We start from the raw sequence: 25,411 nt of genomic DNA on the forward strand, positions 1-25,411 counted from the left end.
TCTTCGTTGACTTGGATCACCATTTGATCATTTCATAAAATCTAGATAACGTCAATAACCAATAATATTTTGCTGCTTAAAACTGCCCAGCCTCCTTTCTCCCTACCTCCCCTCCCACCATGAGCCCCTTCCTCCCACACACCTTCATGCACTGAACTACTTGTAATTGCCTGAATGTGCCTCGCAGCTTCCTCATTCTGGAACGTCCTTCCTCTATTTTCTGGGCTAGCTCTTGTTTTTCAGGTCTCAACACGGATGAGAAGCTTCCTCGTATCCCTCAAGCCTGGTCTGGCTGGTCCCTTGATGGCCTCTGGAGTATCCCTGGCTTCTCCCAGGAGAGCCTTTACCATATGGCGTTGTGGTTGCCTGTTTGTCTTTTTCCCCCTATGCTGTAATGTCCTCAAAGGCAAGAGCTGTGTCTTACAAACTTTATATTCCCAGAAAAACACAGTACCTGGAAGACAGTAGGGTGATAGATATTATTTAATTTGTCCAACAACGGTATTTCGAGTATTGACCGTATATATGCTCAGTGCTGTTTTGAGCCTGAATTAGCGGGTAGGGTGGGGATAGCATGTTTGAGGAGGATTCATTTGAGCTACAGAATGACTAACGAGGTAGGCAGACATACAAGGATCTGGGTTAAGAATGTCCTTGGCTGAGAGAAATAGCAGGATGACAGAGACAAGCTTGTCGTGGTCTGGATCCAGAAAGATGACTGGGAGTCTCAGGAGCTAAGGGTGCTGGGCTAGTCATGGTTAGGAAGTCATTGGAGGGTTTCAAACAGGGGAGCGATGACATCAGAATTATTCTGAAAAGCCTCCTTTAGGCAGCCATGTGGAGCATGGATCGCAGGGCACCAGGTGGAGACCTGTTAGGAGGTTCAGAGTGTCCAGGGCAGAGGTGGCTGTGGCTTTGACATGGGGCAGAACAAGGGAGATGATGACAAAAGTGGCAAAACATGGGTTGTATTTTGGAGGGAGAGCCCACAGGAATTGCTAATAGATTGAGATGTTTGTGGAATAAATGGCATTAAAGCAAGTGGTCTCTCTGCTTTTGTCTCTTTTTTTCACATTTATCCCCTTCTAATTTTTCTCAGCTTGGCTACAAGATTAATTTTAAATATTAATTAAAGTTCAGGTCTGATCATGTGGCTCTTATGCTCAAGGAGACCTACTGCCGGGCACAGGCCACAGCACTCCTCAGCCTAGCTCATCTCCGCTGCTCACCTGAACCCCACCAGCCTGCCTTGTTGCACCCTCCCCCTCCCCATGCCAAGCCTGCACCTCTGCAGACAGGCTAGGCTCCTACCTTGGAGGCTTTGCTGCTCCTTCCCCGTGACTTATCTTGGGCACCTGGCTGACTTCTACTCATCCTTGAACTCAGGCCTATGGTCACATCATTCGTGAGCGTTCCCCACACTGGTGCTCCAAGCCCTGGCAGACACACTGGTGCTCCATGCCCTGGCAGAGTTTTTGCAGCAGTGTAACCTTTCTGCCTTTTGGTTTCCCTGTGTGTAAAGTTGGATGGTGCAGTGCTTTCCTTTATAGCGTGGTTGTGAGGATTCACTGGATTCATTGTAGCACTAAGAGCAGCTTGGCACATAGGCGAGGAAGTGTGAAACTCAATCATTTTTCCCTGTCATCATCTTGTGTGGCACCCCTATTCTACCCCACGTCGCATTATCTAATTATTTGCTGCTTCTCCCAACTGTACTGTGAAATGTGTCATCATCTTCATAGCCTGAACTCCTAGTGTAATTCTTCTCACATAATTGATCATCATCATCATCACTGTCAGCAGCAGCAGCAGCGGCAGTACTAAGGGATGCCATTAATGGACGTTTACTGTGTGCCAAGAACTTGGGCTCAGAATATTGTCATGAGGTTGCTGGAGTCAGGATTCAAATTCAGGTTCCCTGACCGCAGAGCCTGCTCTCTGGACCAACTCGGTATGTTCCCTCCCAAGCTGAAGTTGCCTGTAAACGTTTGGAGGGATGGGTGGAAGGAAAGAACAACAGGGGAATTGCAACAGCTTTTCCCTGCATCAAATTTATATAGAAATCCATCTTGAGGAGGTAAAGTCTGAATGGACATGGAAATTGTTTTGCATTATTCCATTTTCAAGGAGAAAGGAAATGTTCCTTCCCTGGCCATAGATGGGGCCTGCGGGCCAGAAGCTGCCTGCCACACTCACTGTCCTGACCTGTGTCTCACAGGTGCCATCTGTCAAAGGAGCTTGCTTTGGCAAACAGCTTTATTTCTGTGTTTGTGCCATTCTTAGGACATCAGTCAAACCTTTCCATAAAGGCCTTTGCTTCATTCCATTTTTAGCCTCACTGAGCACAGATTTTACTGCTGAAGCTGAGAAAGAGAGTGGTGGATTCTGAAAACCGGTCCTTAAGGAGCAGGTGCACAGCCTTGTGTTTTCGAACACAAGGTTTGGAGTCCTTTCCTTGGCAGCAAAATTAACTTTCACATAACCTCCATGTAACTGTGAACTTGGGGAGTTGTTCCAAGTTCTCCCCATATGAGAGCCAACTGTGGGAGGCACAGACTCTGTGAAGTTTCCTTGTTTCAGTCAAGCTGTTTTATGCTGAAGAATCTTGTCTGTTCCCCTGCCCTATCTTGATAATATTTTACACTTGTGTGGAATCCTTGAGGAAATGTTTTGTGTATACATTCTCATCAAATTTACACACTAAAGTACAGACAGAAGATGATATTATTTTCATTCATCAGTTAAGAAAAGCAAGAGTCAGCGAAGTTAAGATTTGCCCAGTGTCCAATAGCTAGTGAGTAGGAAGACTTGGATTGAAACCCTTGTCCTTGGCTTTCGAGACCTATTTAGACTCTACCATAAAAAAATGTACTAAAAGCTTCTTGAGGTCTAGGACTAAGTCATCTATGTCTTGGGGTCCCACTCAGTTCTTGGTGACATTCTGGTTACCTAATAGGTTCTCAACAAATACTTGTTAAACTAAATCGAACAGAAGTGATGGAAACATGGTGCTACAACCAGAAATGGAAACTCTCTGTGGGACAGACGTTCTCACCAGCACCGGCACTTGTTATTTTGGCTGTAACTTCTCTTATCTAAGGCAGATGTTCCTATCTTCCTTGGCTAGGTGGGCAAATATCTCCAGTGCTCTGCTACTGTGGGTTCCAGTCAACACCTTCTCAGGTTATAATTAAAGACCAGAACAAAGATCTGTCCACCACTGGCAGAGCCCTCATCGACAGGAGAGTTCCTTTCATTGTGGAAAACAAATGTTCATCCTTCAAATGACATGTCATAGCCCCTGTTCATCCTGGACCTTCCCCTTGGGCAGTTTAAGACAGTTATGTCACCCACAAAAAAAAAATAGCTCAGTTGCCTTGGAACTGAAGGGTCCTCAGGGGACTTTTCAAGTTTTGTGGTTAAATAGCCTTGATTTTGACAATCAATTCCAAAACATTTTTAGGAAGGCTACATAAACAGAGACGATTCTTTAAAATGCTAGGTCATTTCAAAAAGTTACTTGGGCTAAAACAGGTTGTTTCTTCTTCCTACCTCCCCTGAGCTGCCCTGGCCCTTGGGCAGCCCTTGGAGCAAAGTTGGGCTGTTTCCTTCTTTGGGGTCTTTGCAAAGGCTGCACTTTGGCAAATGTGGCCTTAACCGTAGAACGAGATGGCTTCAGTTTGGAAATTGGCCGCCCACCTTGATAACGGGTATTAATTTAATCAGCCTCACACTGATAACAGGTATCTCCTGTGGAAACAAAGATAATTTGTTACTGATTGTGATCGTGTCTTCTGATGTACACGCCAGGCTTATTTTGTCTTGTGAAAGGCAGGTGCGGCCTTAGACAATCCGAAGGAGATGGGAAAGGGGAGGAGAAAAGGAAGGGAAGAAAGATGTGTTCGCTCTATTGTTCTGTTACCTGCTTTCTCTAGAAACTTTATAGATTAGCTTTTATAATCCACTTTGAAATGTTTGCCATTTTTAAAGCAGAAGCAATTTCTGCAGCTTTCAGGCAGAAGGTCATTTTATACAAAATGTTCATTGGTGCACAACAAAGCTTATTTCTTCTACAGGAACAAAGAAATAATGAAGGCTCCTTAAAAGCTGTTTTTCTCTAAAGAAACGATCATCTTGATAGTAGGTGATTTATATGTGCCTTTTGTATTGGAATGGAAAAGTAAAAACATTTGTATCAATAAGGATTACTGCATGTTATTAAGCTCTCAGATACAAGTCTAACTGCAGTGGCAGCATCCCGGGGAGGGAGGGGAAGATGTCCTGGCTTTCTTCTTGTCTAATTGTGTCCATCTCCCCAGTTATTCATTCTGTCCTGGTTGATTGCCTGATTAATCACCCGTGACTGACGTGTCCTCTGTGTAGGTCTCTGGGCCCTAGCTGTTTCCGGAACATTTCTTTTAATTGTTTACAGAACTTTTTTTTTTTTTTTTTTTTTTACCTCCAAAAGTTGTTGCGAAATGTTCCCATTGGCTGGAACATTCTTTTAGCACCTTTCTTTCTCCTGGATACTTCCTGTTCTCCTTCAGAACTCAGCTTAAATGTACTTCTTCTGCGAAGCTTCCTTGGCCTGCTGGCAGCATGCTCTCCACTTATCCCTTCGTACTGAAATAGCTGTTTTCCTGTGTGTGTCCCTCACCCTTCTGCATACCAGCTCATGTTGTTTCATGGATTGCCGCTGGTGCCGAGTCTCACACTTTGGGAAACAGTCATCTAATTATTCTAGCTACAAACTCAGCGAAGGCTAATCTGCACTGTTACAGAGTGATAAAAACTCTATCCTGAGAACAGAAGGGAAGGAATTTCATCACCACAAGGGATGAAAATGTAAATTTGAACATCTTACTTAATTTCTCCAGTGTAATGGTTCTTGAATGGATGGTTTCTGACCTTTGGTACAAGAGAGGAGTGTTTGCAATTAGTCCTGGGAACAAAAATCAGTCTCATTTTGCTTCCGTTCTGCAGACATCTTTTGATGTGCTAAGTGCTCTTAATGAGGGTGGAGATTTTTCATTTCATTTCTGGGATTAAGTTTGAAATCTATGACTTGGAGAGGACTTAGGTCTCCTCCGCTCTCACTTCTGTAGACTGTAAGCATGTCAAGTTCAAGTTGAAGACCTGCCATGGAACACGTTGCTAGGACAGCATTAGACCCAGTATATACTGATGGACAAGAGATAAGAAAAAATTGAACCGTGCTGCACTGGGTATGGTTGTGCTGGTGATTCCCACTCCTCCTTGATTACTCTGCTTGTTTGCTTTTCTACACTTTGAGATCTTGTTCATTTGAAAGAAGAGTCATGAGATCTTTAACTCTGGCATTAATGACAATTCAATAACCAGTTCATCAGTGCAGCCCAAGTTCATGCTAATGATCATAGATTATTTTTAGAGTTCCCCCCCCCCAGGTGAACGTAAACCTTATTTGAGAAAGAATTATGTATATATTCCAGCAAAAATGTCAATAAAAACCCTGGTATGAATATTAAAAATGTTGTTGCAAAACATTAAATGAAAACCACTAAATATATTAAGTGCTTTGAAATCTTTGTTAAATTCTAACATCCCTTTATAACAGCATTTACAAGCCAAAACTTTTTAGCTTTAACATGAGAAATAAAAATAACTTTTTACTTTGCTATTCCATATGGTTTATATATTTCTGTTTTGCTTTAAGGATTTTCATCCATAATTGTCCCTTTCTCCTCCCTTTTTAGGGAATTGTATTAAAAATATTTTTTCCTTTGTACAGATCGTTCGTTCTGATAGAATCAGTAGCAAGTTACTTTGGTTGTGTGATCACATTTTCCATTACCTTTCCCACCTCTCGTCACACATTTCTATCTTTTTTCCCCTTGTTAAGCCACAATGACTAGGAACCAAAAAAAAAAAAAAAAAAAAGGTAGAACAAAAAAATCATTTTCTTCTTCTGATCCAATTTTTACTTTGACTTGGTGTCTGATTTTCCCCCTCTGGACCATGATAGAGAGTTTGACCTCTACCGTGTCTTTAACCTTCATCTTGATTTAAGTGTTGTGGGGAGGAAATGGGACACTGTGCATTCTGTCGTGCTGTACAGATATACGTGGGGTCATTGTAACAAGAAATAAGATGTGATTTTAAATGAAATGCTTTAATATCCCTGCTGTTCCCCTCGGCAGCTTTGCCTTCACCACAGCTATAAATACTAGCCATGGTCCATGGCTTCTAGCATTTCCTATTTATAAAGATAGCTTTTGTTTGTATTTATTTCACTAAAAGGGAAGAGTTATATAGAAATATAAAAAGTCAATGGAATGTGCATCAACTCATGAATTACAACCTTTTAGCTTATAGATGCTTTGTTGGAAGACCAGCATGTATATTCCAGTGTATTGTTATCATTTGTTAGCATTTTTATTAAGGAAATGCTTTGGTATTAAAGAAGGGGAAAAAAGATCTGTGGACAAAACTGCTGTTTTCCCTTACCTCAGAGCTCAGTTCTGAAGACTGGAGTCTTCAAAGCTTTTTTTTTTTTTTTTTTTTTTTTTTTGAGACAGAGTCTTGCTCTGTCATCCTGGGTAGAGTGCAATGGCCTCATCGTAGCTCACTGTAGCCTCAAACTCCTGGGCTCAAGGAATCCTCCTGACTCAGCCTCCCGAGTAGCTGGGACTACAAGCGTGCACCACCACACTGGCTAAAGTTTTCTATTTTTAGTAGAGACAGGGTCTTGCTCCTTCTCAGGGTGGTCTCAAACTCCTGAGCTCAAGAAATCCTCCAGCCCTGGCCTCCCAGAGTGCTGGGATTACAGGCGTGAGGCACCGCACCCAGCCTTTTAAAGCCATTTTTATTTCCAGTGTTCGATTTTAATTAAAAACCATATTCACAATTCTATAATCCCACCTGTGGATTCAAAATGAAATTCATATAAGAGAAAATGAATTTGTTATTATTAAAAAATACACTGCCTTTCTAATAGATATAATAGAGTAACAGTTTCCCCAGGCTCTGTGGTGGTTCCTTATATAATAACTAAAATATTAGCAAACTTAATGGATTTTTTTTACCTGCAAACTTATTTTTCAAACATACTTCATTTGACTTAGATGATGATATTTGCTCAGGAAAAAGATATTATAGGCTGTTCTTTTCTACTGGAGAGCATAGGAATTTGAAGTTAAATGTTCTTGACTTTGTTAGACGATGATTCAATTTATTTTAATTTGATTAACAGTAGGAACTTTTGTCCCCATGACTCTGTTTTAGGTAAATTTATGGCAGATGGTTTTCTTCTTAAATAACATTTCTTTTAAATTGTTTGCCTTTATGAGAGTAATTTTGAAGGAAAAGTCAACTCTCCTTTGTTCTTCCAACAAGGACATAGTTCTTGATGTGCTGTTTGTCACAACCGTTGTTGTGCACAGTGGCTGAGCCTGTTCTGGGGGTTAGAGATGTGTCCCCTGAACTCCCCCAGAAAATGTAGGCCTGTCTCCCCCTGGCATCAGAGGGAAAGGTGGGATGACCCAGGGAGTGACCGCGGGAAGAGTGTGTCCTTTCAAAGAGCCCTGTTCGTAGAACTTACCTGCTTCACCTGAGACAGCTAGCCTGTGTTGGTTGCTGGGTGACCATCTTCTCTTGAGTCATATTTCCTAAAGCTTTGTAGTGAGAGTGATGGGAAAATATCTTCATGGAAACAAGAAATATGTGAAATAAATAAGTTAAAACAAAGGCATGCAAGTGCTTGCTTTAGCAGCACATATACTGAAATTGGAACAATACAGAGATTAGTGAGGATGACATGCAAATTCATTAAGAGTTCCATGATTTAAAAAAGGCATGCAGCAAATTTAACTTGAAAATGAACATAAAGACTGGCCGGCAGGGTCCTACTCTTCATGTACTCACTTCGCTCAGCACAAAATGCAGTGCTCTGGCTGATCTTGGTAGGTCATAAAATATTATCGAATTGCTTCCAGTGTGTTAACTTCTTGCACCCTATGTCTCGCCTTATATCTCGTATGGCAGTGTTTGTGGGTGAAATACACTTTATGTTACATTACATAGGATATGTTATATGGTATGTATGATTGTATGGTATACATATACATACATACACACATGTAAACAAGATATGTTTTATATGAAATACATTTCATGCTACCCTTTTTCATAGTAATTTCGACTTGCCTATTATTTCCATCTTGTTCTCTTATTTGTCCATCCTAAACTGTTTTTTTCCTTCCTAAGTCTTTGCTTTTATCAATATTATCTATCTTAGTCACTGTGAAGTTTTATTTTGTTCTTTTGATGATTTGAACATTTTATCGATATTTTTTCACTGGATTCTCAATGCTTAGACACCATTAAAAAACAACTTTTTTATGTTTAGGTAAATATTTAATAAATGCTCAAAATACATGACTTGATAATATAAGTATTCAGACATTTATACACATTTTATAAAACTCAATATGTAACTGACTTCATGATACGTGCATAGAAATTCTAAATCTATTACAAAGATTAACAGAATAAACTCTCAGAAGCACATAGCTTTTTTTTATATCACTGCCTGTCACTCAACTGTCAGGATCCACATCAATACATTTGCAAATTGTACCATGTGATCCCGAGAGGCTGACAAGCTTCATTGACTAGGATGACTCTGAGAATACCGTGACCCAGTGAAAGCTTGGACCAACCTACACAATCTCTGTAGATAGTGTCTCTTCTTATTTTTCTTCTTTTCTGTTTCTCATCGCCTCCATCTTATGTCTGTCTTCTGTAAGGCATTTGATGCCTTAAAGTGAAAGTACGTGTGTACACAGATTTTAAAAAGATAAATAATGATTGAGAAACCTTAGTGGGTTGGTGGAGCATATCATTCAGGCATTCGGGTTGGGGTAGGAAATGGGATGAGTGCTGTTTTTAGTCAGTAGTTCTCACATGTTAGTAGCATCAGAGTCACCTGGAGGGCATGTTGAAGCAGCTCCCCACCCCCAGCTTCTGATTCTGTAGGACTGGGATGGGCTGGGAGTTTGCATTTCCACAAGTTCCTGGGTGAAACCGATGTTTCTGATGAGGGACTGCATTTTGAGAACCATTGCTCTAGAGTCACCTCTTCATGTGTTTGGGGTGAGGAAACTGAGGCCCAGGGAGGAGAAGGAACGTGCCCAAGATCTCACAACTGCAATGAGTTACCATCTGAGCTAGAATTAGGACCAGGTCTTCTGGCTCCAGTCTCTAATATTCTCTGGCAGTCTGTTCTTTTAATTGGCCAGAGAAGGAGAAGCCCTTCCTGACCTCCTGCCCCGCTGAAGGGAGTGTGGAAAACCAGGTTTCCACCCCTCCTGGATTCCTGTCTGTGGGCAGCACTGTCTTCAGCTGACCTGTCTCTTTCTTTGTAAGTGGGCTTTGTAGCTCTATACTGCTGCTCAAGGTTGTCCAAATATGGTTCAGTCTCTTCATTTCCACATCCAATTTAATAATTATTCACGAGACATTTGTCTGTCAATTTGTGACCATTTGCAGATTAACACTAATGTCATCATTTTTTAAAACGTAGTCTATTAAACTCAGGCCTGTGTTATGTCAAGAAAAAGCAAGTTAAAGACATCATAGCCTACAAGAGTAACCATGGCAAAAATAGAAATTGTTGAAATTTTTCTCAGATCTAAAGGTTTTGCTTTTAGTTTGATGTAATTTCAGTGAACTATTATTACCAACTATTATTACCAAATGAAAGTTTTCTGCAATATCCTCTGGCCTATATTTTTATGGTGGGAAATATTATTAGCAAATTTAAATTAAAGTAAAAACGATTTTGATAGTTGACTAATTTCTAAATGAAGATGTCATAAAATTGTTTTCATAAGAATATGAATTTGTTTAATTCTTCTTAGTTGGCTAAGAAAAATCACAAGAATTGTGTTCTTGTGAGTCCTGCATATTGATTTAATTTCAATGATTGCTTTATTGAGACACAGATTGTCAAAATGGTATTGAGGGACCATAAAATGCAAATAACTATCACCTGATAATTACATATTAGAACTGGGTGCCCAAATGATTGACCTTGAATGATGGAGGAAATTAAAATAAATACTCTTTTCCAAACCACTGGGGAAGAAAGTTAGCCCACTTAGAGTTGGACTAAATTCAATTCAATAAATCTTGACTAAGGGCCCTGTATACCTAAGGAATGCTCCATTCTAGGTAGGTTTTGGATTTGCAATGGGCCTCAAGGGCCAGTGTCTGAATTGTTATGAAGATAAATGCATTTGTGCATTTATGGATACATAATAGTAAATGTTATTGGGAAGAAATATGATAGAATGATGAAGGCAGAAACTAGATTTTAACACTGATGTGATTATGTTCAGTTTCACACAGCAGGTCACGATGCATATACCATGATATAATCTGTCATTTTTGTCCAGTGGAGAAACTCCAGTCTTTTCACCTCGTAGAAATGGAGTCCAGGCCACAACTTTGATCCTTAATGTTATCTTCTGTCTTTTCAGCGTCTTGTGGAGGCTGCAGAAGAGGCACACTTGAAACACGAATTTGATGCAGACTTACAGGTAACTGATGATAGTTTGACTTAAATTGTTTTGTGTGTTTGCTGCCAAAGGAGCAATACCAGGTATACAGGGAATACCAATTTTCAGTGATTGGGAGAGAAAGGCTTTTGAGAGAATGGTACAGAGTTGGAATAAATGTGCCTATTTCTTGACAGGTCAAGGTAGCAATCCTCAACCACTTTCCACCAATGACACCTATAATGGGTGATGCCAAACACATGTGTGTGACCAGATCTTACTGGATTTTTCTGCAGCATGGGGGGAGTTAAATCAGCCAACTGACAATAATCCCCAGAGCTCTCAATGGTAAATTGATAAGATGGCAGAATATATTCGAATCCCCCTTTGCTGGGTGCATTTTGAAATGTAAGTGACTGAAAGCAACGTTGTGATGGATCGTACCTTGAATCGATTGTCAATATATTTAAAAATCATATCATTCACAGATTTTGGATTTAAACATCTATCTGATAAATTTCTTGCAGATCTTGTATCTGATCATAGTACACCTATGTCTGGTTGAGAAGGATTTTGGTGTTGATGTGTATAGAAAACACAGTAAAAGGCAATAAGTGAGTTGAATAATACTTGGAGGTTCCTTTGGGTCCCTCCTGAAATTTTTAAAAATTTATTTAAATTGTCATTTTGAGTTCTGTGGCTTTTCCTCACTGCACTTTGCTAGAATATATCTCTTTTAGTGGCGTGTGTTCACAGTTAAAGAAATAGTGTTTACTTTCCTATGTTGTCATTTATATGGAAAAGATAAAGGCAGATGTAGATCTTTAAGCACAGAAAAGATGGCAACACCAAAGACAGCCTTTGGCTGTGTGTCTCCCATGGATGCGCTTTTATCATTGCTCCCATCTGAATTTTTTGCCTTGTTGGTAAAAGAATGCACATTCAAATGGGCTAATTGAAGAAAGTTTAGTAAAGGAAATATTTACAGATGTGTGGTCAGGGTTAAGAGAAACCAACAAGCAATGGTGGTATACTCCACTTCTTCTGATCTGAAAAGGCAAGGAAAGAAGTGGTTTCCAGAGCCTAGAAAAAAATAAATATATGGAAAGGGTGTGTGATGGAAGAGTGTAGCCACCCATGGTGAGCTGGCAAGGATGGAATTTGAGGGGACAGCATCCCGATAACACTCCCTTGCTTTCTTATTTCTTGCTGGTACCCACCACTGGTTGATCCAACTGTAGGTGTAGTTGATGTAGTTCAGCCTCCTGAGTCATTGAGCTGGGTGGAGAAGGTGGAAGAATGGCTCTGGATGGGCAAATAGTAAATATCAAGCTCACCACGTTGGGGTTGTTTTCAGGCATGATACCCCACGTATGAAACAAACACAACCAGAAGTGTAGCCAAGCATAGAGGTTCCAAGAAGTGGGGAAGTGCTGGAAACAGCTGGTTACATTGGGAGAGGAGTGGAAGCTGGTCCAGCTCTTTGAGCAAAGCTGTAAGAGAAGGGACAGAGGCTAGCAAGAAGAACCTTGAATATAGTGAGAAGAACCTCACCGTCCTATGGCCATACCCATACGACAACTCCACGAACACAGGGGCCATTTACTGGCCACATTTGTTTTCACTGAGCCTTATCTTCAAAGAGTTTGGGCTTCCTAGAGTGGGCCAGAAGGAATTTAATGGAAGCATCAGGAAGCACCTTTGTAAGTGTAAATATTATAAGGACCTCTTGAGTGCATTGCCAAAGGAAACTGTCTCACTTTTCTCAGGAGTTCCTGACGCCTTTCCAGGAATATTCTGGTTGTAAATGACAGAAACTCAAATTAGATTATAACAATGAATAAAACAAGAATCCATGAGTCCACTCTGATAATAAATGAACAGATAGATAAATAGATAAATATATAACTAAATGAGGAAGGAAAGCTCTTATAATAGAATGCCAATTAATACATATAGAAGAAATGATGGAGCTAGATAATTATGGTGATAATTGATTCAGGCAGGAATCTTTAATGGATACTAAAACCAGTAGGTAAAAGTTTGATGGAGAACAAGGCATTAATAGTATCAAAGTATCTGCCCACAAATTAGTTATTAATTACAAAGGGGGAAGATAGCAACATGGAGAAACCTGGCAGATACCACCTTAAACAGGTAATCAAAGTTAATGTCACCAATAATGAGATAAAGTGACATCAAGTGCCTCCAGATGAGATGGTCTGAAAAAATACAATGCTGTTTATGTAGAATCCTTGCCCAAAATGTATAACCTGAATCTAATCCTGATAGAACATTGGACAAATCTAGATTGAGGAACTTTCTACAAAGTAACTGGCTAGACTCTTCTTCAAAAATGTCAAAATCAGGAAAGAGAAAGAGACGTTGAGGATTTGTTCCAAATTAAAAGAGATTAAGGACACATGGCAACTAAATGCAATCTGTGGTCCTGAATTGGATACTGAACCAGAGAAAAAGGTTTGAATGTGGACTGTGCCTTAGATAATAATATTGTATTAATGCTGGATTGCCAGATTTTGATCGCTGTAAGGTGATTATGTTAAAGAACGTCCTTATTTGGTTTTTATGGTCTAAACATTTAGATTCATTGGTCAAATAGGAGGGAATGAGTTTGCATAAGAGTGGGAAACATTTTTGGAAGTCAAGACTATTTTGTAAAGTATGGTATTTATGGCTCACATAGTTTTCCTCAGTTCTTTACTAAGCATAAGTGGGTTGGGGCATGGCAGAGGATGACTTTAGGGGATAATTTATCCTTGAGCAGAGGAAAAGTTTAGTTCAGTTAATGTAGAGATGCTCTTTTTTTTTTTTTTTTTTTCCATCAGAGCTATCTTCCAAGAGTTACCGGAATTATTTTCCAAGAGTGTTCTGATTTCCTATTATTGAAACTTTATAATAAAATTCTGGTGTTGCACAAGTGATTCTCCTTGTCAAAGGTGGTGTTATAAACATGAAAGCAGCATTGGCATCTCTCTTGAGAAAAGTAGACACTGAAACAATGAGTTTTTGTCCTCTTGGGAACAAGGAAAGGGAGTCCAGTTTCTCCTCTCTAGTCACGTGTTCTGTATGTGTACAAGAAAAATATCAGAGGGTACCATTGTGGTCTGAACACAAGAGTAGATATTGAAATAATCTGCCATTATTACAATATTCACTATCCAGACCTCAAACCTTAGTGAACTCTTCTCTGAGTCAGAGTAGAACACGAGTGCTTTGGTGGAAACCTGTAAAAGAGAGGCCTTTGATAAAATGGATGTGCATTGAAGAATTCATCTTGGCTTAGATGGAGGTTTTGAAGCTGCTGAAGCTTCAGTGCTATTAAATGCAAGTCTGTTAAGCTCGAGTGTCAGCCCCGTTGCATTACTGAGGTAGCAGGTCTGTGTACTGGCTCTCAGTTTATTGCTAAAATGGTCCATTAGAGCTGATCAATTGTTAATCTGGGTTCTGCTGACCTCTCAGCAACCCCTGCCAGAGAATTGTTTTTATCAAAAAAAAAAAAATTTCAGACTACCATCTGCTCACTGTGAAATAATGCTGAGGAGGACCCTGGCCTATTAGTTCAGGAAGAGCAAAGGGAGCTGGAAGTCCATTTTCCTACAAAAAAAAAAAAAAAAAATAAATAAATATATATATATATATATTTATATTTATATATTTATATATTATATATATATAAATATATATATATTTTTTACAGGAAATCACTATATATATTAAAATATATATATATATATATATATATTTGGAAAATTTTCTAAACTGTGTAGTTTCAAGTTATATGGGTTTTAGCTTCCTTGTCCCCCAAACAGAAAAGAGATGATAGATCTGCCCCTCATCTCACTTTAGATTGGAGACTTTGCATCACTGCAACATTCATGTGCTTTAAATGTGAAGAATTTGTGTTTGATTGGTAGAATCATCAAAAGTTACAAAAAGAAAGTTATACCTCCTTTCTTAGCAAGATTTTATTTTCCATTTAAATTCCTGCCACAGTCTCTCTAGAGGTTTAACTTGGTCCCCATAGTCTTAAGACCTTGATATCTGTGGTTCCCTCTATAAGGTCCTTAAATATGGCAGTAGGTTGTTAATTCTTAACACTGTATTGGGGCAAGAAGCGCAAAATGCAGCCTCTGAAGGGCATGAAGCATGTGTGAACAAACCCAAATGCAGAGTCCTCTATAGAAACCAGATCTGCCTGGTCTTCACTAGCCAGGTAACTTTCTTGTGGACATTGGTTTCAGCCCTCTGGCTTGTCTCTCTTGGTGGTGGCCTGTGGGTTCGAGATTGGCCTTCCCTTGGTTTAGTTTTTTATTTCCTGATATCTCCATTGAAACAGTTTTTAGTCATAATTGATGACAGAGGCCTTGTTAAATGGCACCTCCCCCTTTTTTATTTTATGCTGTGCATTAAAGTAAGCTTTTATTAAAAGATTGATAGTTAAAATGAAAACAGAGTTTTTTTAAAAAAAACCTATGTTTTAATTACAAAATGTGATTATTTTAGCGTTTCACCCTTATTATATTGGTGGCAAAACCTGACTTTTGGGGTCGGGGGCAGGAGACCCTAGCCTAGACTACCTAGTCATTGATGCGTTCCCAGAAAACTAGGTCTACGTATCTCCTAGCATAACTCAGACACGATGCCTTCCCCCTCTCACTTACTCTTTCTTTTTGGGTTTTTCCACTGGCAGTGAAGGAGAATAAAAAAAGTCCTTTTGACAGTTTACTAAAAACCTGCTTATCTCTGAACCGCAAACATATTTTCTTTGAAAGCTGTCTTAAATAAGTGCCAATTGCACAGAGCGGGTACACAGTGAAAAAAAAAAATTGTGGTTTTGAATTGTGTATCCTGCAGAAGCTTTTTCCATTACAAAGTTTTTTACAATATTTTTTCTTTGTTGTTTTGTAAGTAATAGGGGAAAAAAAGCTTAGTGACATTCAGAGGGATAACAAGTATGAAAGTGGAAAGGGACTTGGAGTGGGTACAATATAGTGTCCTGGACGTCCCCTCCTAGTAATCACCAAGCTGCGAGAGCTGATTTCACAGTTGGTATGGAGGGTTTGGAGTGGAAGGGATACAAAGACCGTTTGTGGGAAATCTGAGATAGGATGACTTCTGATGCTTCCTAGAGCAGCTTACTCAACCTCCTTGCCCGTTGCAGTGGGCCCTGTGTTGAAGGAGACCCAGGGAAGGAGAGAGGGGGTGGCTGAGGAGCCCCAGCATTCACTTTAGAACTTCTAACACCATCCACTGGGAAAAGGAAGCCTTTCTAGGGAAGGATTAGAAAGGAGAATGGGAGAGTGATGTCAGCGAGACGGGTGACTAGAAGTCCCCCAAAGCCAGCCAAAACAATGAATAAACAACCACATTTTGCTGCAAATAACTAAAGGAGAGTGCCAGAGCACATCAAAGGAGTAGCAGAAACCTTGTAGAGCACAAACAGCCAGGATGGCCACATAGAGAATAGAAGGAGACACCTCACCTCTGCCCATTCCCCAGTTGGGATCAGTTCAGAACCAAGAGGGACTTCTTCCTGTGGGGGAAAAGATAAATAAGAAGACCCCAGCAGCCCCCGTCACCACTGGGGACACCTGCAGTCTTCACCACTGGGGACTTCTGCAGACCTCACAGGCACTAAGCTCAGTAGAGGTAACTGTCTGGAGTCCACATGGCTGCACTCCCACTGGAGAAGGAGCTGGCACTGTGCCCCAGCCCCTGTGGCCCACACAGCTTGGAACTGGAACCCCTTGCTGGAATGTGCCCTGCTCTGGGGGCAAATAGCCATGGCACGCCTTCATAGCCCTGGGGCTGTGTCACTACTGAACCACCCCCTCCTGGTGGCCCAACATCCTGTAGCTGAGCTACTGCTATACCCTGCCCTGTGGGGCCAAGCTGCTGGAGAGCTGCTCCATCTACCCCCCCATACAATCGCTGCAGTGCCCTGCCCCTCAGGGTCTGAGCTAAAGCGGTGCCCTGCCTCCTGGGGAAGCAGTGCCTTGGCTACCCAGAGCAGTCATGCCCCACGGTGCTTGAGCTGAAGTGGTACATCAACTCCTAGGGAAACAGAGCCTTGGCCCAGCCAAGCAGCCACACATCCTAGGGCTGATCTGACACGGTACCCCATGGCCCAGGGAAACAGAACATTGGTAGAGTTGAATCCAATTCCTGCTTCTCTGGAATTGGACTAGCCCCTTATAATCTGAGACACCTCCTCCCTGGGGAGTGGAGTAATTGCAGTGCTGCTTCCTTCCCTCTAGGACTCAAGCGACAGCTGTGCTTCAGCATTCTGGGGTCCTTGCTGCTGCTGCACCTGGCCTCACAGAGTCTAGGATGCTGCCATGTCCCACCATCCCAGGGGCCAGAGGCACCACTATGTGGTGCCTTATCCCCCAGGGCCCGAGTTGCCACTGTGCACTATTGGCTTTGATCCCCACATTGCAGCTGTAACCTGCTACCCAGGCCCAAATCTTCAGAGCACCTCTTCTTCCCTGGAGCTGGGCCAGTGCTACACCCTATCTCCCAGGGTCAGAGTCACAGCTACAACCCCGCCTCCCATGCCCAAGCTTCTGGGGGTGCCACAGACTCTGGTGTGTGGGAAATCTGCATCCAACCCAGCCTTGGAGAGTGAACCTGTACTCTAAAACACAGATGCCACAGTAGGTTTGTGAGACTCTGAGCCTAGCACTACTACTTCATGGCTGCTATGAGCACCTGTATCCTGGAAGTCAGCACTGTTGCAGTGCTTGTGGGCTGCGTCAGACCCAACATTAAGAGGGATCCCCTGAGCTAAGTTTCCCAATTTTGTGGAAAATGAGAACACCAAAAGCCCTTGCCATCTCGACCCTAACAACCTATGCTACTGCTGCTGCTGCCACAAACCCCTACAGCCTAGGCCACTGAGGCACCCACTGTCATCACTGACATTGATCATAGCTGAATAAGCTGCACAGAGGCTATACCTGTGCATCTCCTAGGAATCAGAGACACCACACCCTTCCCAACCAGCACAGTAAGACCCATCTGCAAGTGAAAGTCTTTCCTATAAAATCCACTCTGTAAAGTTTGGAAGAGGTGGTTGTTTCACTAGATGTGTAGACATCAACACAAGAAAAACATGAGAAACATGAAAAAGCAAGGAAATATGACACCACCAAAGGAACATGAGAATTCTCTCTGAAAACTGACCCCCCAAAAAAGGAAGTTTATGAATTTCCTGAAAAGGAATTTAAAAAATGATCTTAAGGAAATTCAGTGAGATATAAGAGAATACAGGTACAATACAGAATACAATTTAACAAAATTAGATAAACAATTCATAATATGAATGAGAACTTCAACAGAGATAGATATCATAAAAAAGAACAAAACAGAAATTTGAGGGTTGGAGAATTCAATGAATGAAATAAAAAATACAATAGAAAGGTTCAATAGCAGACTAGATCAAGCAGAAGGATCTCTGAACTTGAAGACAGGTCTTTTGAAATTACTCAGTCAGAGGAAAAAAATTGAAATAAATAATGAAAAAGAGTGAAGAACTTATGGGACAACATTAAGTGAACAGACATTCACACTATGGGAGATGCAGAAGGGTAAAAGACAAAGATAGGAACAGAAAGCTTATTTAATGTAATAATTGCTGAAAACTTCCCAATGCTTGGAAGAGATATGGACATCCAGATCCATGAAGCTCAGGTCCCTAAATAGGTTCAACTCAAAGTGGTCCTCTCAGAGGCATGTCATAATTAAACTGTCAAAAGGCAAAGAGATAATTTTAAAAGCACAAGAGAAAAGCATTAAATCACATATAAGGGAAATCCCAGTTAAGCTGTCAATAGATTTCTCAGCAGAAATCTTGCAAGCCTGGGGAGAATGGGATGAAATATTCAAAGTGCTGAAGAAAAAAAATCTGGTGGACAAGAATACTATACCCAGTGAAGCTGTTCTTAGAAATTAAGGGGAAATAAGGTCTTTCCCAGGCAAGGAAAAGTTTAGGGAATTAATCTCCACTAGACCTGCCTTATAAGAAATGCTTAAGGGAGTTCTTCAAGCGGAAATGAAAGGATGCTAACCACTACCACAACAGCATATGCAAGTATAAAATTCACCGGTAAAGGTATGTGTGTGTGTGTGTGTGTGTGTGTATGTGTGTGTCTCTGTGTGTGTGTGTGTGTATATATATATATATATATATTCTAATCCAGAATATTCCAACACTGTTATGATGCTCTGAAAATCACATATATCTTTAGTATAAAGGTTAAAAGTCAAAACAGTCAAAAATAATGACAGCTACAAAAAGTTGTTAAGAAATACTTAATATAAAAAGATGTAAATTGTGATATCAACAATATAAATTGTGGGGGAGAGGGTAGGAGTCTAGAATTTTTGTATGCAACTGAAGTTAAGTTGTTATCTGTGTAAAATAGTCTATTGTAACTATAAGATATTTTGTGTAAAAAAAAAAGATATTTTGTGTATGCCACAAAGCAAAAAACTATTGAGATACACCGATGATAAGGAGAAAGGAATCAAAACCTAGCACAGCAGTAAATCACCAAATCACAAAGATAAACAAGAGAGGAAGAAAAGAATAAAGGACATAAAATGATCAGAAAACAATTAATAAAATATCAGTTAAGTCCTTATCAATAATTACTTTAATATAAATGGATTAAATTATCCTATCGAGAGACACAGAACAGCTGAATGGATTAAAAAAAATAAGATACTACTGTATGCTGTCTACAAAAGACCCATTTTAGCCTCAGGCACACACATAGGCTGAAAGTGAAGGGATGAAAGAAGATATGCCATGCAAATGGTAACCAAAAAAGAGCAGAAGTTGCTGTACTTATATCAGATAAAATAGACTTCAAGTCAAAAACTATCACAAGAGACCAAGAAGGTCATTATGTAATGATAAAGGGCTCAATTCACCAAGAGGACATAACAGTTATATATATGCACCCAACATTGGAGCACGTAAATAAATAAAGCAATATTAGTGGACATGGAGGGAGAAATAGATAGCAATGCAATAGTAGGAGGCTTTAATGCCCCTCTTTCAACAATGGACAGATCCAGCAGACAGAAAATTAATAAGAAAATACTGTAATTGAATTGTACTTTAGGGAAAAAATGGACCTAACAGATATATACAGAACTTCCCACCCAACAACAGCAGAATTCACATTCTTCTCTAGTGCACATGGAGCATTCTCCAGGGTAGATCATATGGTAGGCCATAAAACAAGTCTTAACAAACTTAAGAAGACTGAAATCCTATCAAGTATTGTTTTTGACCACAATGATATGAAGCTAGAAATCAATAACAGGAGGGATTTTGGAAAATTTACAAATCTGTGGAAATTAAACCACATGCTTTTGAACCACCAGTGGTTGGGTGGTTCCCAACAAAGAAGTCAAAAGGGAAATTAAAAAATATCTTGAGACAAATGTCAATGAAAATAGAATATACCAAAATCTGTGGGATGCATCAAAAGCAGTTCTAAGAGGGAAGTTTATAGCAATAAATGGCTACATTAAAAAATAAGAAATATCCCCAATAAATAGCCAAACAGCATGCCTCAAGGAACTAGAGAAAGAACAAAGCAAACTCAATGTTAGCAGAAGGAAAGAAACATAAAAATCATAACAGAAATAAATCAAATAGGGAATAGAAAGGACATGGAAAAGAATCAATAAAACTGAGTTGGCTTTTGGAAAACATAAAATCAACAAACCCTTAGCTAGACTGAGAAAAAAGAGAAGATTCAAATATGTAACATGAGAAATGAAAGTGTAGACATTGTAACAGATGCCTCAGAAAGAAAGGATCCTAAGAGGGTGTTATGAACAACTAACTATATGCCAACAACTTTGATAACCTAGAAGAAATGGATAAATTCTTAGTAAAATACAACCTATCAAGGTTGAATCAGGAAGAAATCGAAAACCCTAACTAGATTAGCAACAAACAACGAGATTGTAGTAGTAATTAAAAATCTCTCAAAATAGAAAAGCTCAGGACCAGATGGCTTTACAGCTGAATTCTACCAAACTTTCAAAGAAGAATTACTACCAATACTTCTTAAACTCATGCAAAAAATAGTGCTGGAGGGAATACTTCCTAACACATTTTATGAGGCAGGCATTACTTTCATATCTAAGCCAGGCAAAAGCACCACAAGAGAAGAAAACTACAGGCCAATATCTCTGATGAATATTGATGTAAAAATCCTCAATAAAATACTAGCAAATCAAATTTGACAGCATATCAAAAAGATTATAAATCATGATCAAGTGGGATTTATCTCTGGCATGCAGGTTTGATTTCACATATGCAAATCAATCAATGTGATACCTCACATTAACAGACTGAAAGGCAAAATCCATGTTATCATGTCAATTGACAGAAAAAGCATTGGACAAAGGTCAACATCTATTTTGATAAAAACTCTTAACAGTTTAGGTATAGAAAGAAAGTTTCTCAACATAATGAAATCCATTTATGAAAAACCCATAGCTGATATCATAATCAATGGGAAAAACTAAAAGCTTTTCTTCTAATATGTGGTACAAGGCAAAGATGCCCTCTCTTGCCACTTCTATTCAATGTAGTACTAGAAATGCTATCAAGAGCAACTAAACAAGAAAAAAAAAATAAATAAAATGTGTTCAGAATGGAAGGGAAGAGGTAAAATTATCTCTATTTGCAGATGACATGACCCCATATGTAGAAAACCCCAAAGACACCACCAAAAAACTGTTAGATTTATTAAGCAAACATAGTAAGGTTGCAGGATGTGAAATCTATTGCATTTGTATACACAAATGATGACATAGCTGGAAAAAAAAATGAAGAACACAATCCCGTTTACAATAGCATCAAAAATAAAATAAAACAGGAATAAATTTAACCAAGGAGGTGAAAAACCTGTACACTGAAAACTATAAAACACTAATGAAAGAAATTGAAGAGAGCACAAATAGGTATTTCATGCTCATAGATTGTAAGAATTAATATTGTTAAAATGTCCCTACTCCCCAAAGCAATATATGGATTCAGTGCAGTCCTTATCAGAATCCCAGTGGCATTCTTCACAGAAACAGAAAAAACAGAAACAGGAAAAACAATCTTAAAATTCATATGGAACCGCAAAAGACCCCAAATAGCCAAAGCACTTCTGAGGAATGCTGCAGAACAAAGTTGGAGGCGTCACACTTCCTGATTTAAAATTATAAGTTATAATAATCAAAACACTATGGCAATGACATAAAAACAGACACATAGACCAGTGGAACAGATTAGAGATCCCAGAAATAAATCCAAACATATGATGTCAATTAATTTTTGACAAAGGCACCAGAAAGACATGAAGGGGAAAGGATAGTCTCTTCAACAAATGGTGCTGAGAAAACTGGATTTCCACATACCAAAGAATGAAATTGGACCCTTCTCTGACACCATACACAAAAATCAACTCAAAATGAATAAAAGACCTAAACATAAAACCTGAAACCATAAAACTCCTAGAAGAAAACATAAAGGGAAATCCCCTTGACATTGGCCTTGGGAATGAATTCTTGTATATCACATCAAAAACTCAGGCTACAAAAGCAAAAATAAGTAAATAGGACTACATCAAACTAAAAAAGCTTCTGCATGGCAAAGGAAACAATCAACAAAATGAAAACGCAACCAACAGATTGGGAAAAATATTTGCAAACCATATATTATATGAGGGATTAATATGTAAAATTTATAAAGAACTTATACAACATAGTAGCAAGAAAACATGCAATCCAAGTAAAAATGTACAACAGACTTTAATAAACATTTCTCCAAAAATAACAAAAAAATGGCCAAACAGGTATGATTGGGCCACTGCACTCCAGCCTGAGTGACAGAGTGAGACCCTGTCTCTCTTAACAAAAACAGCAACAAAAAAACAAAGGAAATGAAATCACTACCTCATCAAGATATCTGCACTCCCATGTTCATTGCAGCGTTATTCACAATAGCCAAAATGTGGAAACATCCTAGGTGTCCATCCTAGGTGAACTAATGGATACACACACATACACACACACACACACACACAGAGAGGAATATTATTCAGCCTTAAAAAAGAAGGAGATCCCGCCATTTGCTCCAACATGGATGGACCTGGAGAACATTATGCTAAGTGAAATAAGTCAAACACAGAAAGAAAAATATTGCATGATTGCACTTAACGTGTGGAACCTAAAAGAAAAAGGTGAAATATAATAGAGAATAAAATAGTGATTAACAGGGTCAGGATGGGAGGTAGGAAGTGGGGAGGTGTAGGTCAAAGGATATAACATAGCAATTACGTAGGATGTACAGGTTAAAAGATCTAATGTGTAACAGAAAGACTATAGTTAATAATAGTGAATGGCACTCAAGATTTTTGGTAAATGGGTCAATTATAGCTGCTCTTGCCATTGAGTTGGGGGGGGGATAGGTAACATCATCCATGTGAGATGATGGATATATTAATTTGTTCCACTACCGTAACCATTTTACTATACATGTATCTCATACCATCATGTGGTATACCTTAAATAGAAATAATAACATTTATTTAAAAAAAAAAAAGAAAATGGAGCAGCAAACAGCAGAGCAGAGCTGTCTCTAACCTTGAAGGCATTTTTCTGCTAGAAAGTGGGGCTTTTGCCCCAGGGAAAAGCTGTATGTCATAAGCAAGAGCAATGGAAGGGTTTTGTATAAATACTTACAGAGTGGAGAAAATGACTATTTTCACGGGAGTTTTTGTGTTTCTTGCCAAACCCCAATCCATTCCTCTCCACTTTGACCAGGCAAGGTGTTGAGCTCCTAGCTGTGGGGGGTTGGAGAGAAGCAAGGAACACCTAAGCCCCAGAATTAGAAATGATGTTTTCCATAGTGACAGCTAACTGGATTTTGTGCAGTAAACAAGAAAGACACAGGAGAAATAAATGAAAAGAGAAGAAAATTTCACACTCTTTATATTAAAATAAATCCCACTTTCCCCCCTGATGTAATTGACAAAGCCTACCTATTGTTTTTGGTTTTTTCTTTTTATCGGTTTGGTAGGGGGTCACAGGCTTCATTTTAAGATCTTACATTAGACGTTTCTCTAGGACTCATCACATGTCATTTATTTATAAGACTGATGTATAATTTAATTAAGTCCCATTTATTTATTTTTATTGTTGCTCTATTTGCCTTTGGAGTCTTAGTCATAAATTCGTTGCCTAAGGCCTATGTCTAGAAGAGTGTTTCCTACATTTTCTTCTAGATTTTTATGGTTTCATGACTTACATGTAAGTCTTTTATCCATCTTGAATTAATTTTTGTATATGGCAAGAAATAGGGGTCCTGTTTCATTCTTCTGCATGCGGCTATTCAATTTTTTCCCAAGACCATTTATTGTATAGGGCTCCCTTTTCCCAGTGTATGTTGCCTGTTTTGTAGAAGATCAGTTGGTTCTTGGTAGACGGTTTTATTTCTGGGTTCTCTGTTCTGTTCCATTGGTCTCTCTCTACTTTTATACCGGTACCATGCTGTTTTGGTTACTGTAGCCCTGTAATATAATCTGAAGTCAGGTAATGTGATGCCTCCATATTTGTTCCTTTTGTTTACAATTGCTTTGGCTATTTGGGGTCTTTTTTGGTTCCAAATAAGATTAGGATTATTTTTTCTAGGTCTATGAAATAAGAAGTTGGTATTTTGATAGGGATTGCATAGAATCTGTAAATCACTTTGGGCAGTATGGACTTTGGGCAGTATGGACATTTTAACAATGTTGATTCTGCCAATCCATGAGCAAGGGATGTTTTTCCATTTGTTTGTGTCATCTGTGATTTCTTTCATCAGTGTTTTGTAGTTCTCCTTGTAGAGATATTTCACTTTCTTGGTTAAGTATATCCCTAGGTTTTTTATTTTCTTTGTAGCAAAAAGCTTCTGCACAGCAAAGGAAATAATCAATAGAGTGAATAGACAACCTACAGAATGGGAGAAAATATTTGCAAACTATACATCTGACAAAGGACTAATAACCAGAATCTACAAAGAAAGCAAACAAATCAGCAAGAAAAAAACAAACAGCCCCATCAAAAAGTGAACAAAAGACATGAACAGAAGTTTTTCAAAAGAAGACAGAGAAATGGCCTACAAACATATGAAAAAATGCTCAATATCACTAATCAGGGAAATGACAATTAAAACTACAATGAGATATCACCTCACCCCTATCAGAATGGCCACTATTAAAAAGTAAAAAAAAAAAAAAAAAAAAAATAGATGCTGGCGTGGATGCAGAGAAGAAGGAATGCTTATACACTGTTGGTGGGACTGCAAATTACTCCAACCTCTATGGAAAACAATATGCAGACTCCTCAAAGAACTAAAAGTAGACCTACCATTCAAACCAGCAATTCCACTTCTGGGTATCTACCTAAAGGAAAAGAAGTCATTTTATTAAAAAGACACCTGCACTTGAGTGTTTATCACAACACAATTCACAATTGCAAAGATGTGCAACCAACCTAAGTGCCCATCAGTGGATAAAGAAAATGTGATGTATATACATACCATGGAGTACTACTCAGCCATCAAAAGGAATGAAATAATGTCATTTGCAGCAACTTGGATGGAGCTGGAGACCATTATCCTAAGTGATGTATCTCAAGAATGGAAAACCAAACACCATATGTTCTCACTAGGGAGTGGGAGCTAAACGATGGGTACACATGGGCACAAAGAGATGTAAAGGACATTGGAAACCAAGAAGAGGGGAGAGTGGGAGAGTAGGTGGGGGATAAAAACTTACCTATTGGGTACATTA

At 39.3% G+C, this 25,411-nt stretch overlaps 1 protein-coding gene and 1 pseudogene across 1 annotated transcript in view; both read left to right on the plus strand.

Annotated features, from left to right (window-relative positions):
• The window catches only part of CACNA2D3 (calcium voltage-gated channel auxiliary subunit alpha2delta 3), an 850,367-nt gene that overhangs the window by 237,253 nt on the left and 587,703 nt on the right, over positions 1-25,411 (plus strand). Inside the window, exon 4 of the mRNA XM_069473712.1 lies at positions 10,521-10,580. Coding sequence (XP_069329813.1) covers positions 10,521-10,580 — 60 coding nt within the window. The remainder of the gene's footprint in view (positions 1-10,520; positions 10,581-25,411) is intronic.
• LOC138388905 (U6 spliceosomal RNA) lies at positions 7,735-7,825 on the plus strand (annotated as a pseudogene).

This window comes from Eulemur rufifrons, chromosome 7, assembly GCF_041146395.1.
Source record: "Eulemur rufifrons isolate Redbay chromosome 7, OSU_ERuf_1, whole genome shotgun sequence".
In the NCBI taxonomy this organism is placed as follows: Eukaryota; Metazoa; Chordata; class Mammalia; order Primates; family Lemuridae; genus Eulemur; species Eulemur rufifrons.